Source organism: Gorilla gorilla, chromosome X, assembly GCF_029281585.2.
Source record: "Gorilla gorilla gorilla isolate KB3781 chromosome X, NHGRI_mGorGor1-v2.1_pri, whole genome shotgun sequence".
Classification (NCBI taxonomy): Eukaryota; Metazoa; Chordata; class Mammalia; order Primates; family Hominidae; genus Gorilla; species Gorilla gorilla.
Window position 1 is genome coordinate 28,969,684 of NC_073247.2, and position 20,320 is coordinate 28,990,003.

At 38.1% G+C, this 20,320-nt stretch overlaps 1 protein-coding gene across 1 annotated transcript in view; it reads left to right on the forward strand.

Moving 5' to 3' along the window:
* Window positions 1-20,320, forward strand: part of CDKL5 (cyclin dependent kinase like 5) — a 227,369-nt gene that overhangs the window by 65,264 nt on the left and 141,785 nt on the right. Inside the window, exons 2-3 of the mRNA XM_004063871.5 lie at window positions 15,549-15,774; window positions 19,302-19,336. Coding sequence (XP_004063919.2) covers window positions 15,711-15,774; window positions 19,302-19,336 — 99 coding nt within the window. The 5' untranslated portion in view covers window positions 15,549-15,710. The remainder of the gene's footprint in view (window positions 1-15,548; window positions 15,775-19,301; window positions 19,337-20,320) is intronic.

Sequence of the window (20,320 nt, forward strand, 5' to 3'; positions counted from 1 at the left end):
ATTCCACTTACTTTGTTTTTCCTGTTTCTCTGAAATATGCTGAAAGATAATCACTCCGGGCCTTCCCTTGTTTAGAATGAATTTACTCAATTGCTCTGGAAGCTTACCTTGGTAAATGATTTGGAACCGTAATGAAAAAAGAGGGTAGGCTTTATATATTTTATATTGGTGCCTTAGGAATTGACATTTATTTATTGAGGATTTTTGTGCTCATTTTCAATTTGAAAGGGTCCTAGTGTTTAGAATTAAATTGTGGGACTTGAAAGCTAAAAAGGAACTTGGAGATCGTCCAACTGAGGAGCCTTATTTTTTAAATGAGGAAACAAAAGTTGTCAAGATCAACCATAAATCTGATAGTTTGGCTTGGTGAAAGAAACCTAGGTTTCAGAAAATCTCTCATGTAGTTTGCAGTTTATAGCCACAAGGACCAGGAGTCTGAAGACTTGATAAGAGGGTCTGTTTTTCAAAATATTAATAAAGTTTAGCCTGGAAGCTCCCTTTGTGAATTTTCCATGTCATTGACAGTGTTTGAAATCTCGTCATGTCTTCAGGATCAATAACCTCTACCATGTACTTTTATACTTTTTAATTAGCGGATTTTCAAACTTTTAAAAACAGTAACTCCTTTTTTTCAATATAATCTTATATTGAACCACAGTATACAAAAAAGATACGTGATATTTAATTAAAATAGTTTTAAGCACAATTTTAATTTGTTGGATAATAAATTAATGACGACATAGCTAAAATTTATGAAATGCTGATTAGAGTACTGTACATACATATTTCACTTCTGTCTCTAGCTTAAAATATTTGAATGGGTGTACTGTAATTCATTTAACTAGGCTCTTGTTGATGTGTATTTAGACTGTTTCCATTCTTGTTTTTGCACACAATGTTGCAGTGAATAATGTATGTATACATTATGTGGTGTGTGTGTATGTGTTTCTGGGGATAAATTCTGGAAATGTAATTGCTGTGTCATTAGAATATGTTTTTAGTTTTGAAGGATTTTATCAAATTGGTTTCCAATTTGATATATATTCCCACCAGCAGTGTATGAGCAAGCTTAATTCTCTCATGCTCTCATCAACATGGTATGTTATTTTTGGTTTTTGCTAATGTAAAAAATTGTATCTCAGTGTGGTTTTAATCTTCTATTTGTATTATATGTAAATTTGAGTAACTTTTTTATGTTTAAGAGCCATTTGTGTTTCTTTTTCTCTGAACTATTTGTTCATATCACTTTGCTCATTTTAAAAATTGGGTTTCCGCCCCTCTTAATGAGCAGGAGTAGCCTTCTGTGTATTGAGATTAACTTTGTGATATAAGTTGCAGATTCTTTTCCTCAGATTTTCATTTCTATTTTTCCTGTAGTTTGTACCTTTTCCATTTTTATGGATATCTAAACTCAACCTTAACTTGACAAATGGAACCTTGGATTTCTATCCTTCCCTTAACCTCCTTCTCTTCTAGTCTTCCTCAGTGAAGAAACAGCACCTCTCATGTGTCTCTACTCATACATAGCCCAAGCCCAAAACCAAGAAGTTATCCTTGCCCCTCCCTCCCTGTCTCTAATCCATCCTCAGTGGTATTGACTTTCTCTCCAACATGTCCCAAATCTATTCATTTCTCTTAATATCCACCAATTTAGTCCATCCTCCCTTTATCTTTCACCTGGGTGGCTGCCATGGCTTCCTAGCTGTTCCAGCCCAAAACTGATGTCTCCCGTTCCAGGTACTGAGCCATTCTCTACTCTGTAGCTTATGTGATCTTTTCAAACTGCAAATAATCAGATTGTCATACCACTCCCTGAATCCAAACCCTCCTGTAAGTCCTTGTGTCCCATGGCAAAGATTATGCTTCTTGAAATAGCCCAACCTGCTGTTTCTCTAGCCTCACCTTGTACTATGTTATTGACCTCCACCCCTCCCCACCTCACCTTTGGGTTTCTTGTGTCACCCTGTTCCCTCCTGACTTGGGGCTTTAGCATAAATTATTTTCTCCTGGAGCATCCCCCTTCTTCCATGAGTTTATGTTGAATTATTCTACAGGCCTCAGCTCACTAATTGCTTTCTCTAAGAGAGCCAACAACTCTTCCTAATAGGTGGGAAACCCCTGTCATAAGCCCTTCCAGCAACTTATATCTCTTTCATAGCACTAATATTTACTGTTTTATACTTACTGTGTGAGTCTTTGATTAAGCTCTATGAGATAGGGATCTTGTCTGTTTTCTTTACTGTTATGTCCCAGAATCTATCATAGTACCCGGTACATGGTTAGCTCTCAAAACATTGAATGATTGCTTAACTATAAACCCTTAGGTGTAGAGTTTACAGAATGTACTGTTTTGCCCTTTCTGGAAAATGGGACATTTGCTCTTGGCCAGTCTTTGTTCTCCTCTTCTTTTCCCTGTGATTTTCCCAAGACTACTAAATTTCAGCAATTCCATTTTGAAAGTCTTAAAGCATTTCAAACATGAAATTTATCCAGGTCAATGATCTTGAATTCATTTAAAGCCTGTAGGTGTTCTTCAAGTCTTGGACTTCAGTTCCTTCCATTCCTTTTTCATGTGAAGTTTATTTTTCTTGGAGTTGAGGACAATAACTCAGATCACATTTTCTGACCCACATCAATCCAGCAAAATCTAGGTGGTCCCCAACTTCTATAAGTTTATTTTAAATTCAGTTACTTAGAATTTGCAGTTCAGAAAATATTACCCCAAAGAAACCATGTTAAAATTGATCTTTATATTTTCATGAAGATGTCTTCAAAATCCTTTTAACCAATAGGGTATCTGAAATAGTACAGTTTTAGTATGAACTCTGAGTTTCTCTGATCCTATTTTATTGAGGCAGGGTCTTGCTCATCACCCAGGCTAGAGTGCAGTGGCATGATCATGGCTCTCTGCAGCTTCGACTTCCTGTGTTCAAATGATTCTCCCACCTCAGCCTCCTGAGTAGCTGAGAGTAGCTGGGACTCAGGCATGCACCACCACGCTTGGTTAATTTTTTGTAGACGCAGGGTTTTGTCATGTTGCCCAGGCTGGTCTCAAACTCCTGGAGTCAAGCGATCGGCCTGCCTCAGCGTCCCAAAGTGGTGGGATTACAGGCGTGAGCCAACGCCCCTGGCTCTGATCCCATTTTAGCTCTGTTTTTCTTTTCCTTTCTTTCTTTCTTTTTTTTTTTTTTTTTTTTTTGAGACAAAGTCTTGCTCTGTCGCCCAGGCTGGAGTGCAATGGCAAGATCTTGGCTCACTGCAACCTCCGCCTCCTGGGTTCAAGTGATTCTCCTGCCTCAGCCTTCCAAGTAGCTGGGATTACTAGGCATGTGCCACCATGCCCCGTTAATTTTTTGTATTTCTTTTTTTTTTTAGTAGAGATGGGGTTTTTGCCACGTTGGCCAGGCTGGTCTCTAATGCCTGACCTCAGGTGATCCACCCGCCTTGGCCTCCCATAGTGCTGGGATTACAGGCGTTAGCCACCCAGCCCAGCCTTAGCTCTGTTTTTCAATCTGAATCCAAAGACCCTCATATTAGGAAGGGCTGGGAGTTTAGGAGGATTGGCAGTGCTGGGAGAAGTATCAAGTAGCTGGTAGAAGATACATTGGGTTGATACTGGATTTCCTACCTTGTGGAAGGATTCTGAAGGTCAAGGGTAGGGAGGCACATAACATATTTGGTAGTTTGAAATTTTTATGCTAGTAAATTGTGTATAACTCATGATAATCAAATATCTGTTTGATTTAATAAGGGGGGACTGAATTATAAAGGATGGATTGATAAATCAAGTTACTCTCCACTATTGGGAGAATAAAGCAAAATGAAGATCCTATTAATTATGGGTCAGATGGCCCCATCTAGAAAGAAAACTAAGTAGGAGTGCTTCATCTCCTTGCTTGTATTCAGCATGGAGAAGTCTTTACAAAAGGGTAATTAATTAGGGTGTTTTTCACAAGGCCGTGCCTTCCATAGAAATGGTTTTCTTCTATATGTGGATCTTGAGTTTTAAGATGCTTTCCAACCATTTGAACTCTCTTATTATAACAGAAGTTTAGTCATGTACCAAATGTATTCCTATGCAATTTTCAGTGACAAAATGGTTCTCTCATTTGGATGTGTAAAAACAATGCCAGGAACAAAAACAAAACTCATGATTCAACTGATTTTGTACTCTCTTTGGGAAGAAGAAAAGACCCGTTGAGATGAAGATTATAATTTCAGTAACAAAGAAAACATTCAAGGCCCAGGCAGCTCTTAAATTCAATACTGATAATCTATGAAATAAATTGTAAGCCTACGTTTCTGTCAGTTCTTTAGATACCTGCTTGTTTGCTAATACAGAAACATTGCTTAATTTTACATGTATTTTCTTAGTGTGAGTCAAATCCAACCTAAAATGCATTTGGTTATTTGTTTACACAGTTAGTGACTGGTAATCAAAAACGCAAACAATTTTTGAGGGAGTTAGAATCTTCACGTTAGTAGGTACCTTAGAGGGCATCTAGTTTAGTACAGGATTCCTTTCTACCAGGGACAAACTGTTTGCAGAGGCCCCTTCCTGCCTCTTGCGAGGTTCCTCCTTGTCTGTTCTGCTTCAGATATACAGGCCTTCTGTGTTCCTTGAATTTATCAAACTCTCTAAGACTCTTTGTACTGCCTTGAACACTCTTCTCATAGCCCTGGTGGCTTGGAATTTTTACATGGGACAGATTTCTCTGAAATACTGCCTTCTCAGACAACCTTCCCCAGATCTCCTACCTAAAGGACCTCTCCCCTTCCCAACTGCCATAACTCTATCATAAGACTCTGTTTTATTTCCTTATAATACTTGTCACTGTCTGAAATTATCATATTTATTGTCTATCTCCTTTAGCTCCATGAGAGCAGGAGCATGGTTCATGTTGTTCACCACTATATCCTGAAGTATCTACAATAGTGGCTGTCCCATTGTAGGCATCTGACAAGTATGACAAAAATGAGAATGAATGAATAACCGTTGATGATTGATTATTTTGTTAATGTTAAAACCAAACTCTGTAAAATATTTTAAAGAGGTTTATTCTGAGCTAATGTGAGTGACCATGGTCTGGGGAACAGTCTCAAGAGCCCTGACAAAATATGTCCTAGGCTATCAGATCGCAGTCTGCTTTTATATGTTTTAGGGAGAGAAGAATTGTAGGTAAAATCATCAGTCAGTACTTGGAGGATGATGTACATTGGTTCAGCCAAGGTAGTGGGGGATCATAGGTGGATTAAAGGATTTTCTGATTCGCAGTTGGTTGAAAGAGTTAAGCTTTTTCTAAAGACTTGAAGTCAGTAGAAAGAAATGCTAAAGTTAAGATAAGGGGGTTGCGGAGGCCAAGGTTCTTGTTATGTAGATAAAGCCTCATAGGTAGCAGCTTTCAGGGAGAATAGATGGTAAATGTCTCTTTTCAGACCTTAAAGGTGTCAGGCTCTCAGTTAATCTTTCCTAGGTTGGGGGAAAGGCCCAGAAAGGGAAGTCTTGGCTGCACTAATGGAGATTCTGTTGGCCCCATGACAGTTATTTTAAAATATGTCAAAGAAATATATTTTGGGGTAAAATATTTTGATTGCCTTCAGGGTCTGCTATTTGTCATGTGATGCTATAACACAGTCAGATTGGAAAGTAAGCCACATTATACTTTATACTAGGTTAATCATCTCTGATGAGGCTTTATGGTTTGTAGGGCGTGACTTAACCCCTACTTTGCCTGACCTTAGGTGTTGTTTATAATTTGGTATCTTATTGCCACAGTGTCTGGTTTGCCAGTCTTAGGATCGCCATCCAAAAAGAGGGAGTATAACGAGGTATGTCTGACCTCTCTTCCTGGTTGGGAATTCAGTTTTTCAGGTTTCTCTGGGGTGCCCTTGGCCAGGAAGGAGTTTGTTCAGTCAGTTGGGGGGTTTAGGATTTTTTTTTTTTTTTCTTTTTGAGATGGAGTCTTGCTCTGTTTTCCAGGCTGGAGTGCATGGTGCTATCTCGGCTTACTGTAACCTCTGCCTCCTGGGTTCAAGCAATTCTCCTGCCTCAGCCTCCCGAGTAGCTGGGATTGCAGACATACGCCACCACCCCTGGCTAATTTAGGATTTTATTTTTGGTTTACATGTTCCAATCACTACTGACCTGAAATTTGTCTCCTTTTTGCTTCTACTACTGATCTTAGTTCTGTCCCCTGGAATAAATCACTGGCTCGATTCCATTTTTTCCAAAGTCTTCAGACATTTGGATGTCAGTCATCTCTCACTGAGGCCAAACTCACCTGGTTTCCTTACCAGTTCCTCATCTGGCATGGTTTTAGGTGAGTGGTCACTATCCAGGTTATCAGTTATTGGCAATTTTTGGTTTTGTTGTTGTGATACCCAGCACTAAACATAGTGCCTTATGTGGTGTCTTGAACTTCCGAGAGAGAGAACAGTTAAACTTTCTTGTTTAATGTGATACTGCAATGCTTTGTCTTTGATAAAAATTACTTTTTAATACCATATAAATGACGAAGGAACTATTTATATATGAAATCATTATCAGATATATTCTGAGGTCTTAAAAGCTTGTTTTATAATGGAATATAACAACATAGGAATACATTAAACATAAGTATATACTCTAATGAACAATTATAAGTGAATGTCTATTTAACCATCACTCAAGACATAGAAATAGTGCCCCAGGAACCCCTCCTGTGTTGTGTTGTGTTGTCTTGTCTTGTCTAGCCTTTCCCTTTCCCTTTCTCTTTCCCTTTCTTCCTTCCTTTCTTTCCTTTCTTTCTCTGTCACCCAGGCAGTGCACAGTGCACAGTGCACAATCATGGCTCACCGCAGCTGTGATCACCTAGGCTCAAGGAATCCTCCCACTTCAGCCTCCCAAGTAGCTGGGACTAGAGGTGTTCGCCACCAACGCCCAGCTAATTTAAAAAAAAAAAAAAAAAAAAAGTTTTTGTAGAGACAAGGTCTCATTATGTTGCCCAGGCTGGTTTCAAACTCCTGGGTTTAAGTGATCCTTCCGCCTCAGCCTTCCAAAGTGCCAGGCTGCCATATGTCTTTTCTCAATCTCAGTCCCTCCTTAGAGGTAATTAATATCCTGATTTTTTTTACAATAAACACTTCCTGGATCACTTTTTTATACAGTTACCACTTACATGTACATACTTAATATAGTTTATAGTTCAGCTTTGCCTGTTTTTAAACTGTATATAAAAGAAACAATGCTGTTGTATCAGTTTTCTGTTGCATAATAACTTACCACATGCTTAGCCATGTTAAGACACCATATATTATTAGCTCACAGTTCTGTAGGTTCCCAGCCTGATCTTTTTATTACTTGTGTTTTCTGTTTCATGAATTTTTGCTCTTACTCATTTCTTTCTTCACATTTTCATTGGGCTCATTTTGTGTTTCTTTTGTTTAGCCTCTTGAGTTTGATGCTTAGTTCATATGTTTCCAGTTTTTAGTATTTTCTGATATATGCATATAAGATTCTCAATTTCCTCCTTAAGCATTGTTTTCTTTCTATAGATTTGTATTTTTGTTATTGTTAAGTGTATTATGGTTTCTTCCTTGATTGACATACGGATTATTTTGGGAGTGTATTTATTTCCAAACATAAGAATTATTTTCTAACTACTTCTTTTGTGATTGATCAACTTTAGTTGTGGAAAGAGACCATCCTTTTACTTCAGTCCTTGTAATTTATTTTATTTATTTATTTATTTTTGAGATGGAGTTTTGCTCTGTTGCTCAGGCTGGAGTGCAGTGGCGCCATTTGGCTCACTGCATCCTCTGTGATTTTCGTGCCTCAGCCTCCTGAGTAGCTGGGACTACAGGCACGTGGTCATCACACCTGGCTAAGTTTTGTATTTTTAGTAGAGACGGGATTTCACCATGTTAACCAGGCTGGTCTCGAACTCCTGGCCTCAAGTAATCTGCCTACCTCAGCCTCCCAAAATACTGGGATTACAGGCCCGAGCCACTGTGCCCGGCCCTTGTAATTTATTTTGAATTGCTTTATGGCCTAGCATATGATCAGTTTTTGTGAATGTTGTATGTGGGCTTGGAGAGGAGAAAAAGATATTTTGCAGTTCTTTGCTATAGTTTATATGTTCATTTGGTCAAATTTTAAAAACATGTTCAATGTCTTCTTTATCCTAATGTTTTTCATTTAGTTCTCTTTTTTTGTTATGCTCTCTATCTAGCATTCTAATTTATTTTTATAGTTTGATCTTTCACCTTTTGGACCTTTTAGTTCTGTCACAATGTTCAGTCTTTGGTTTTTTTTTTTTTTTTGAGATGGAGTCTCGCTCTGTCGCCGAGGCTAGAGTGCAGTGGATCGATCTCGGCTCACTGCAAGCTCCGCCTCCCGGGTTCTTGCCATTCTCCTGCCTCAGCCTCCCGAGTAGCTGGGACTACAGGCACCCACCACAATGCCCGGCTAATTTTTTTGTATTTTTTTTTAGTAGAGACAGGGTTTCACCATGTTAACCAGGATGGTCTGGATCTCCTGACCTCGAGATCCACCCACCTCGGCCTCGGCCTCCTAAAGTGCTGGGATTACAGGCGTGAGCCACTGCGCCCGGCCAGTCTGGTTTTTATTGCATCAACCCTACCGTTGTTTTGTAGGCTATTGCTGATCATTTATAGGCTATCCCTGACCCAAAGTCTTTTGAGATCATTTTCTTTTTCAGTTGTTTCTATTGGTTCTTGTTCGTGGTATCTTACCTTGCGTGTTTGGCCATCTTTGATTATGTACTGCACATTGTAAATGAGAAACTATCTGTAGCAGTATTGTGAGGCCTGGTTGATGCCATCTTCCCTCAGAGCGTTGCTTTTTTTCTTTGTTTCACCCAGACAACTGGTGGCTTTAACAATCTGAATGTGGAACCACCTTAATCCAAAGTACATTTAAAGATTTTATCTAGATCACCCAGATGACATAAACCTACAGTTCAAGTTTGTCCAAGGGCTGATTTATTTCTGTTTTTTCTTATCCTGGGAGTATATCCTGGGGTTTTGGCTTCAAGTGAGTAGTGATTTATCAAACTTTCTCCTTATTTATAAAAATTTTATTTTTAATGATTATAGCTACTTAATAGTTGTATGTATTTATGGGATACATGTTATATTTTGATACAAGCATACAATATGTAATGATCAGGGTAATTGGGGTATCCATCATTTCAAGCATTTATCATTTCTTTGTGTTAGGAACCTCCCAATTCCACTCTTTTAGTTATTTTGAAATATACAATAAATTATTGCTAACAAACTTTCTCATTTTGAGACACCCTTGACTTTGAATTTTGTGTTCCTTGATCTCTAACGATTTCAAGAGCAAACCTGTTTTTCTCTCATTTTCTGGATCTTCAAATACCAGAAAAGCTAAAATAGTTTTGGGTGGTTTGGATTATCTCTCTGGATTCTATTCTTTTGCTTTGATTGCTTTGATTTTAGCCAGGTAATTCTTCACAATCTTGTTAAGTGTTTGGGGCTTTTAAGATGTTTCTGAAAAGTATTCCCTCTAGCATTTGTATTTGTCTGTAAAGGGACATTTCATCCAAGATATGTAGTTTGCCATCACCAGAACTAAAACGTTTTAGTTTTTATGCCTTAAAAAAAAAAAAAGATTAATCAGTTATATTCATATAAAATTGCAGCTAAATCCAATATGGCATAATTTTTTTCTTCAGTATGAATACTGGTATTTAAAAGACCATTCTTGACATCCAAGATATGTATCCACTCACATCATTATTATTTTTTTTTATTTGTTTTGAGACCGAGTCTCCTTCTGTCGCCCAGGCTGGAGTGCAGTGACGTGATCTTGGCTCACTGCAACCATCACCTCCCAAGCTCAAAAAATTCTCGTGCCTTAGCCTCCTGTGTAGCTGGGACTACAGGCACCCACCATCACACCCGGCTAATTTTTTGGTATTTTATCTAGAGATGGGGTTTCACCGTGTTGGCCAGGTTGGTCTCCAACTCTTGACCTTAAGCAGTCTGCCTGCCTCAGCCTCCCAAAGTGCTAGGATTACAGGCGTGAGCCACTGTAGCTGGCCCCACTCACATTCTGATTCCCAGTTTTTTTTGTTTGTTTGTTTTTGTTTTTGAGACGGAGTTTTCACTCTTGTCATCCAGGCTTGAGTACAATGGCAATATCTCAGCTCACTGCAACTTCTGCCTCCCGGGTTCAAGTGATTTTCCTGTCTCAGTCTCCCGAGTAGCTGGGATTACAGGCGCCTGCCACCGCCTGGCTAATTTTTGTATTTTTAGTAGAGACGGGGTTGTACCGTGTTGGCCAGGCTGGTCTCGAGCTCCTGACTTCAGGTTATTCACCCTCCTCAGCCTCCCAAAGTGCTGGGATTACAGGCATGAGCCACCTCACCTGGCCTAATTCCCAGTTTTTATTACTCAGTTTTGACTGCCACAAAGAATAGTGAGACCAAATTTTTTTTTCTTTTAATTTTTATTTTTTTTTATTTTTTTGAGACAGTCTCGCTCTGTCGCCCAGGCTGGAGTGCAGCAGTTAAGATCTCGGTTTACTGCAACCTCTGCCTTCTGGGTTCAAGCAATTCTCCTGTCTCAGCCTCCCGAGTAGGTGGCACTACAGGCGCGCACCACCATACCCGGCTAATTTTTGTATTTTTAGTAGAGATCGGGTTTCATCATATTGGTCATGCTGGTCTCGAACTCCTGACCTCAGGTCATCTACCTGCCTTGGCCTCCCAAAGTGCTGGGATTACAGGCGTGAGCCACCACGCCCGGCCACAAATGTTCTTTACAAATACTTATATACAGAACTTTTTGGGTCTTCTTAGTGAGAATGATTAATTTTTATCTCAAGTTTCCTTTGAAATGAACCATACCATTATTGGCAGAGAGTAGAATTTAAATATTTCCTGCGTGTTCTTTCAAACCAGCCGTAGAAAATGAAAGAGTGATTCATTTTCAGAAATGATCTGAGCATCTTTTACCAGGAATGTGACTGACATAGATCCTCATATAGCTGGCTCCTTGTCATTGCCATCTCAGCTCAAATGTTACCTTTTTAGAGAAGCCCTCCCTGTCTATCATTCTTTTTCCCTCTTTCGTAACAAAATACAAGATAATAGTCTCGTATTTTTTCTCCACCAGCAAAATGTAAAGTTCCATGAGGGTAAGGACCTTGCCTGTCTTGTTTACCACTTTGTTGTGTGTCTTATCCTGAAAACATGGGAGGCAGTCAGTAATTATTTGCTTAATGAATTAATAAATATTTCATCTCAAATTGTGACATCTTTTTCTCTAAATATCAGAATAATCCTTAAAAAATTTTTGATTCCAGTGAACTAAAGTTTTCTAAGCTAAGTATAGCGAAAGGAGGTCAGTGTAGCTGGAGTGAAGCTAGTCAAGGGAGAGACTAGTAGGAGATGATATCAGGAGGGGAGGTCAAGGCCTGTGGCTCATGTGGATTTTGGTTTTCACTCTTAATGATATGGGAGGCCATTAGAGGGTTTTGAATGAGAAGTTTATTAGAAGTGACATGGTCTGAGTTATCTTCAAGAGTTACTCTGACTTCTTTAAGGTCTGTAGGAATCTGTAGGGATACTGAAGTATGGTTTATTCTGGGCTCTCACATCTGTTCTATTGGTTATTTATCTGTGCCAGAACCACCCTGTCTTAATTTCCCTCACTCTATTATAATCCTCAACCTATTCAGTAGGGCATCCTGCCAGATCCTACCCTCAAAGCCTAGTGCTCTTGTAACTTTTCTTATCTTTCTTACTCTTTTCTTTTTCTTATTCTTTGCTGCTCATACTTGTAGTAGGAGGGTGTTGCTTCTACTTGGAACTCTGCCCTTCCATATATATTTTAAAATCAGCTTGTCTTAATTCTTTAGAAAACCTTGTTGGGATTGTGATTGGAATTGCATTGACTATATAGATCAATATGGAAAGAATTGATACCTTTATAGTTTTGAATCTTCCTAGCTGTAAAATTTGGATAACTTATTTAGGTGTTTTTTAATGTCTTTGAGTAAAGTTACATATATATTTGAAAAGTGGTTTTGAATATCTTTTGTTAAATCTTAGGTGCTTTTTAAAATTATTGTAAATGTGGTTTGTTTTTGTTTTTCTTTGAGACAAGGTCTGGCTCTATTGTCCAGGCTAGAGTGCAATGGCACAATCTTGGCTTACTGCAGCCTCCGCTTCCCAGGCTCAAACCATCCTCCCATCTCAGCCTCTGGAGTAGCTGGGACTACAGGCATGCTCTGCCACATGCAGCTAATTTTTATATATTTTGTTGAGGCTGGATTTCGCCATGTTGCCCAGTCTGGTCTCGAACTCGTGAGCTCAAGCAGTCTGCTTGCCTCAGCCTCCCAGAGTGCTGTGATTACAGGCGTGAGCCATTGTGCCCCGCCCATAAATGTGATTTTTAAAAATTACATTTTCTATTTCTTACAAATGCTCTTTACAGATGCTGCTGATATTTGTGTATTAAGCTTATGTTCAGCTACCTTGCCAAACACTAATAATTCCAATAATTTATGAATTCTTTTGAATTTTCTATGAGGTAATATATGCAAATTCTGTTTTCGTTTCCCTCTTTTCAATCATACATTTTATTCATTTATTGTTTCTTATTTTACTAAGCCAGCTATAACCCACAAAGATGTTTTTGTTTTTGTTTTTGAGACGGGGTCTTGCGGTGTCGCCCAGGCTGGAGTGCAGTGGTGCGATCACGGCTCACCGCAGCTTCGCCCTCCTGGGCTCAAGCAATCCTCCCTTCTCACCATCTGAGAGTAGCTGGGACTACAGGCGTGCACCACCACACCCGGCTAGTTTTTGTAGTTTTTCTAGAGAAAGGGTTTCACCACATTTCCTAGGCTGGTCTTGAATTCCTGAGCGTGAGTGATCCGTCCTCCTCAGCCTCCCAGCAGCCTCCCAAAGTGCTGGGATTATGGACACGAGCCACTGTGCCTGGCTAGGATGTTTAATACTAATGTTAATAAGTATTAATAGTAGAACTCCTTGTCATGTTTTTGTTTGTTTGGTGGAGACGGGGTCTCACACTGTTGCCCAGGCTAGTGTCCGGTGGCGCAATCACGGCTCACTGCAGCTTTGACCTCCTGGGCTCAAGTGATCCTGCCGTCTCAGCCTCCCACAACCATGCCCACCAGGCTAGGTTTTTTTTGTTTTTGTTTGTTTTTTTTTGTTTTTGTAGAGACTGGGTCTCCCTGTGTTGCTCAGGCTGGTCTCTAATTCCTGGGGTCAAGCGATCCTTCTGCCTTGGCTTCCTAAAGTGCTGGGATTATATGCGTGAACCATGGTGCCTGGGCACATGTTCTTAAGTTTTAAAGGGACTGTGTCTACTGCTTCGCATTTAAGAATGATGTTTGTTGTAGGTTTTTGTCAGATGCCCTTATCAGGATATGCACATTTTAAAATCACCTAATTATGTATATATTGCTTTTTAGAAAATTTGCACCAATTTACATTTCTACCATCAGTGTATGGAAGGGCACTCCTTGACAATACTTACCCACATCACATGGGGTATTCTTGTTAAAAGTTTCAGATTTTATAGGCAGTAAGGAACTTCTTGTTTAGATTTGTTTCTTCCTTTTAAAACAATATTTTGTGTTGTTACCACTGTTATTCTTAGAGATGGGATAAGCTTTTTGAAACAAAGCTTATTTTGAAAATATTTCAGATTTAGAGAAAAATTGCAAAAATAGTGCAAAGAATTTCCTACTTCCTATACCCTTGACCTAGATTTTCCAAGTGTTAATATTTTATCATATTTGCTTTATCATTCTTTCTGTCTTTTTTCTCTTCCCTCATACACACATATAATTTTTCTCAATGGTTTAAGTTGTAAACATGATGCCCCTTTAAAAACTTTAGTGCTGTTTCTTAAAAATGAGAGCATTGTTTTATATAACCGAAGTACTAATATGAAAATTAGAAAACTACTGACAACAGTACTATAATCTGTGAACATTTGAATTGTATCAGTTGTTCTTCATAGCAAAAAAAGAACAAAAGCTTTTTCTTGTCCAGGATGTAATCCAGGATCATGCAATGTATTTCATTGTCATATCTCTTAATCTTCTTTAATCTGGAATAGTCGCTTCTTGTTACTCAGTTGTTTCTTGTCTTTCATGACCTTGACATTTTAAAAGAATATGGGCCAATTATTTAGTAAAATGTCCCTCAGCTTGGACTTGTCTCTTGCTTCTTGTGATTAGATTCAGGTTTTGCATTTCTGTCAGGAATGCCACAGAAGTGGTGATGTGATACATCCTATCAGGGGGCATATAATGTTGGTTTGTCCCCTTATTGATGACGTTAACTTGATCATTTAATTAAGGTGGTGTCTGGCAGGATTCTTCAGTGTAAAATTACTATTTTTCTTCTTGTAATTAATAGGTATCTTGTGGAGAGATACTTTGAGATTAGATAATATCCTGTTTTCCATCAAATTTTCAACCACTAGTTTTAGCATATGTTGATCATACTTGCTTGAAATAATTATTACCAGAGTGATTGCCAAATGGCGATCTTCTAATTTTATCACTACATTTATTATGTGGAATTATACTTCGCAAAAGAGCTTTCTCTTCTCCCCCATTTATTTATTTATGTCAGTAAGGACTTTAAAAAAAATTATATGGGTTATAATCTGTTACTGTGCTTATTTACTTTGTTGCTCAAATATTCCCAATTAGGCCAGTGGGAGTCACATCAGTCTGACTGACTCCTGTGTCCTTTTGAGGTACCCCTATCATTCTTTGAGCATTTCCTTTCTGGCACCACAAAAATATGCCCTAGGCTCCTATGGTCCTTCTCCTGCCCCACCCTTGGAATCAGCCATTTCTTCAAGGAACCCTAGTTCCTTTTATTAGAGCACCAGCTGTGTTCATAGCTATAGGGGTATCATTGCTTCTAGGCCTTCTCAGCAGACAGAGCTAGGAAATACATGTATGTGAGTGCACATTTACACAAACATCTTTATATCTGTCTATACTCCTATATATTAAAAACTGAGCTTATATTGTTAACTCCAACTCCAAGCCTTCTCCCTTTTTATATTTGTTACTCCCTTTATGAGAATAAGAAACCAAGGTCAATATACTCACAGAATATTTACCTATTTGCCCAATCTTAGAACACACACAAACAAGTTTCATGTCATTGTATAAAAGCAGGTAGCTAAGTAGAATATAGTATTTGTTTATAATTCTTTTTATTTTTAGCTTTAGGAGAGTAGATAGTGAAAATGCTGTTTTTAAAAGTTAGCTGTGGTTAATTCATTTGTCCTTGTCCCCAAAAGTGTGGTTATATTATTCATTTCAAATACAGAGAGGTTCATTTGTTTGTTTGTATTCATTCCATTTTGGGTTCTTCGCTCCTATTACTGTTGGTTTCTTCTTCATTTTAAGTGTATAAAACATTAAAATGGATTGAAAAATAACTATACAAAAAGGTAAGATTGGTTACCAGAGTACTGCACATATAAAACTTACAGCTTTTAATTGTGTTTGTTTTTTTCAGGGAGTCATTTAATACTTCATGATTAGAACAAATATGTGAAAGTTCCCACCAACCAGTGAGAATTTCTTCCTTCAGACGGTTTTGGATCTTACTGCACAGCTTTCTGAGAAGTTCTTTTGGTGCCATGTTTTGTGGCTTGCATCAAAAGAGGAGTTTGTCTTCATGAAGATTCCTAACATTGGTAATGTGATGAATAAATTTGAGATCCTTGGGGTTGTAGGTGAAGGTAAGTTGGAATTTTTGCGTTCCTTGAGTTTTGAGCAATGAACAGTTAGTTATTCCTACCACCAAAAAGTTACTAATTAGATCCTGTTAATTTAACCTATATCAGTTCACATGTGTGTCTAAAATATTAAAAATAAAATTACTCTTAAACAATTTGGGTCTCACTCTCCAATAAAAAATTAATAACTTTTTAAAACCCTTTAAAGTTTAATAAATCAAAGATTTTTTTCCCTTTTCTTTTAAAAAGAGCCCCAGTGTTACAACAGTCTTTGCCTTCATTCATTTTTTTTTTTTAAGCAATCATGAGTTCCTTAGTCTGCATTTTTTTTCTTGGTTCCATTTTATTTTTATATCAGCTAGGCTTATTTTGAATAACTTAAATTTCATTCATTCATTCATTCATTCATTCATTCATTCATTCAAGACAGAGTCTCACTGTTACCCAGGCTGGAGTACAGTGGCATGATCTCGGCTCACTGCAGCCTCTGCCTCCTGGGTTCAAGTGATTCTCCTGCCTCAGCCTCCTGAGATTACAGGCGTGAGCCACTGTGCCCAGCTAATTTTTGTATTTCAGTAGAGACTGGGTTTCACCATGTTGGTGAATATTAAGTTTTACTTAATACCTGGTAAATAAACAAATAAGTAACTTCTGTTTCTTTGAAAATAGGAGACTATGTTTTGTAAATTCTGAGGCATACAATTTTATCTCTGAAATCAGGGTGTATCTTATAATCAGTATCATGTCACAGTTTAATTGGCAGCATTCTCCCTTTCCTAATAGTACATAAAATAATGCTCATGACCAATGATATACCATCGATTTGATGAAATATGATGTCATTTTGTATAAACTGACTCCTAAAAAAAAATCGTTTCTTCTGATTTTTCCTGCTTAGTGATTTTTGCTCTAGACTTAAAGATAACTTTGGAAATTTTGATAAATGATTCTGTTAACAGAAGATAAGTGATTATAATTATGGTTTCTTAGCATTTATATCTTTAAAGCATATGTTACAAAAATTTCATATTTCAGAATTTTCAAATAAACTTTGAATTCCTAAAGGACTAAAAAAGTTCACCTATGTGAACAGCAAAGCTGTTATTAAGTTTTAAAGTTGGCAAATCCTTTCAAATACATAGAAACAATTAAAATAAAGAGTTTAATCATTGGATGCTTGTTTCAAGGTCTGAAATTCAAACCATACAAAACAAATAGGTCTTTGTTCCTTCACTAGTCAACTCCTCTTCCATTTCTTCATCGATGTTATGTAAAAATTCATTTTCAGTGTCTTGCCTACCATCTGTTCTGGAATAGCCTATTTTATTTTTCAAAAGTATTAGAATTAGAGACCAATGCAATAAAGCTGCTGACTGGAGAAGGCTAGCACATAGGGTGTAACAAGGTTAGAATGCTCCAGATTCTGGGCCTAAGTTTTTCTGGATCATAACTAGTTTTTCTCAGTATAGCCATAGGTGATCATCTTCTTTGGGATTGGCTCAAAATTACCAGACTGTTATATATATATCAGAATATGTTACTTTAAGTTGTTATCAGAACTACCATTGCTGTATGTTTCTTTCTTTGGAAAGCACCTCACATGTATTTTTGGCTAGGGTATACATATAAAGTATATAACAATCTGTCACCAGGAACGGTGACTCGTGCCTATAATCCCAGCACTTTGGGAGGCTGAGGTGGCGGATCACAAGGTCAAGAGATCCAGACCATCTTCGCCAACATGGTGAAACCCTGTCTCTACTAAAAATAAAAAAATTAGCTGGGTGTGGTGGCGGGCGCCTGTAGTCCCAGCTACTCAGGAGGCTGAGGCAGGAGAATCGCTTGAACCCAGGAGGTGGAGGTTGCAGTGAGTGAGCTTGTGCTACTGCACTCCAGCCTGATGAGAGAGCGAGACTGTCTCAAAACACACACACACACACACACACACTGTCAAGCAAACTCTGCATTCTTGTAGTTTAGACAGTGTATTTTTTACCCCATAGAAAAACTGGCATAGGCAGTTAGAATTGGACAATTGCCTGGCAATTGTGGAGTTAAGTTAGATGGTTATAATGGCTGGTTCTATGCTAACTGTGATAATAGGATTCATCAATCTCTACCAAAGTGAGGGAGACTTGTTCAGGTCCCATAGACTGTGTTGGAGACACATTTCCCAATTTTGTATCCCTGAAGCCCCCTTCTCATAGATGAATGCAGGCTTGGCAGTCTGCTAATGTTAATATTCTTGATGTTTCTGCAAAGCTCAGCTATCATTCATTACATTTTGATTCTCTTAATTAGATTTTTCACATTATAATTTTAACCTCAGTTTCCTGAGTACTTCGCTGTCAACTCTGTCCTACTTCTAAGGAAGAAGTCTATTGCCTAGATAATAGGATAAGTAACCCCAAAGGTAGTTACTTGTTGAAATACACCAAAGACAGTGGGAGTGCTTGTGGCCTTTGTGCATGAACTGAGTCTTTATTTATGGCAAAAGGTAGCAAATCCTACTAGCTATTAATTGGAATACTGAGGTCTGGACTACCTTGCCAGTCAGGAGAGACATTCAGCTGGGTGTGGTGGTGCATGCCTATAATCCCAGCACTTTGGGAGGCTGAGGTGGGAGGATTGCTTGAGGCCAGGAGTTTGAGACCAGCCTGGGCAACATAGTGAGACCATGTCTCTACAAAAAAAACTTAAAAAACAAAACAAAACAGAAAAAAAAAAACAAAGAGGAGCATTTCAGTATCCTAGAGGAAAATTTTAATGTCTTCTAGAACAGATAATGTATTTGGTGGGCTCTGTGCTTGAGCTTACTATTGGGATGTCATTAGCTCTTAAGGTTTTTTTGTTTGTTTGTTTGTTTTCGAGATGGAGTCTTGCTCTGTTGCCCAGGCTGGAGTGCAGTGGCGCGATCTGGACTACTGCAACCTCTGCCTCCTGGGTTCAAACGATTCTCCTGCCTCAGCCTCCTGAGTAGCTGGGATTACAGGCACCTGCAACTATACCCAACTAATTTTTGTATTTTTAGTAGAGATGGGTTTTTGCCATGTTGGCCAGGCTGGTCCCGAACTCCTGACCTCAGGTGATCTGCCAGCCTCGGCCTCCCAAAGTGCTGGGATTATAGGCGTGAGCCACTGTGCCTGGCCTAGCTCTTAAGTTTTAAGTTCCATAGAATCTTCTGAGTTAATTTTCATTTATTCTCAAAGTTCTTGAGACCAAATCTTGTCTTCATAAATGTGTAACCCTACATTTAAATATATCGCCAGTGAAATTTTCTTTAAAAAGAAACATTTAAAAATACTTGTTGGAAGAAATGACTTGTCTATACTCTTGATTTATAATAAATGTATAATAAAGTATGTTCCATTTGTATGTGGCTCATTATTGCATTATCACTATAGAATCTTGTCACTTTAGTAGTCGTTATTATAACACTGAGAAGCAATGTCAATATAGCAGAGCTTTGATTTCTTCAAGACCTGTGGTTTGTATGCGTGCCCTTGATTGTTTACTTCTTTTTATTATAGGAGCCTATGGAGTTGTACTTAAATGCAGACACAAGGCAAGTACATTATTTTTGAAAAGAAATATCTGTATATGTTTAACTGTTTTGAAACTAATGTAGTGGTCTTTGCGTGTGGGCATGTACAGGTTGAGCATTCCTTATCTGAAATGCTTGAGACCAGAAATGTTTTGGATTTTTTTGGATTTTGGAATATTTCCATATATGTAATGAGATACCTTGGGGATGGGACCCAAGGCTAGACACAAAATTCATTTATGTTTCATATATACTTAATACATATAGCTTGAAGGTAATTTTATGCAATATTTTAAGTTTTTGCCTAAAACAAAGTTTAAATACTTATATGTGGAATTTTCCACTTGTGGCATCATATCAGTACTCAAAGTTTTGGATTTTGGAGCATTTTGGATTTTTGAATTAGGGATGCTCAACCTGTAATTAAAACTCTGGTTATGAGGATGTTGTTTAATGAAGTGGAATTAATATGTGAATGCTGCCAGAAGGAGACTACTTTTAGATAAGCTTGATCATAGTTGGGTAGTCCTTAGTTCTTAGCAATCACGTGCTATTTTTTTTTTTCAACTGACCTATGCCATGCACCTCATAATGACATTTAGATCAACAGTGGACAGCATGTATGATGGTGGTCCTGTAAGATTATGATATGGTATTTTTTGTTTAGATAAAAAACATTTTCAGATACACAAATACTTATCATTGACTATGGTACTCAGTAAGGTAACATGCTATACAGGTTTGTAGCCTTGGAACAATAGGCTATACCATGTAGCCTAGATGTGTAGTAGGCTATACCATCTAGGTTTGTGTAAGTACACTCTATGATGTTTGCACAGTGATAAAAATCACCTAATGACATATTTTTCAGAATGTATTCTTGTCATTAAGTGATGCATGACTGTATAAGTGAAAAGCTGCCTAATGGGAAAAGAGAAAAGGTGGTGGGACAGGAATAAGAAGGCAGGGCAGTGACAGATTTAATTTATGTTCAAGTACTTATGA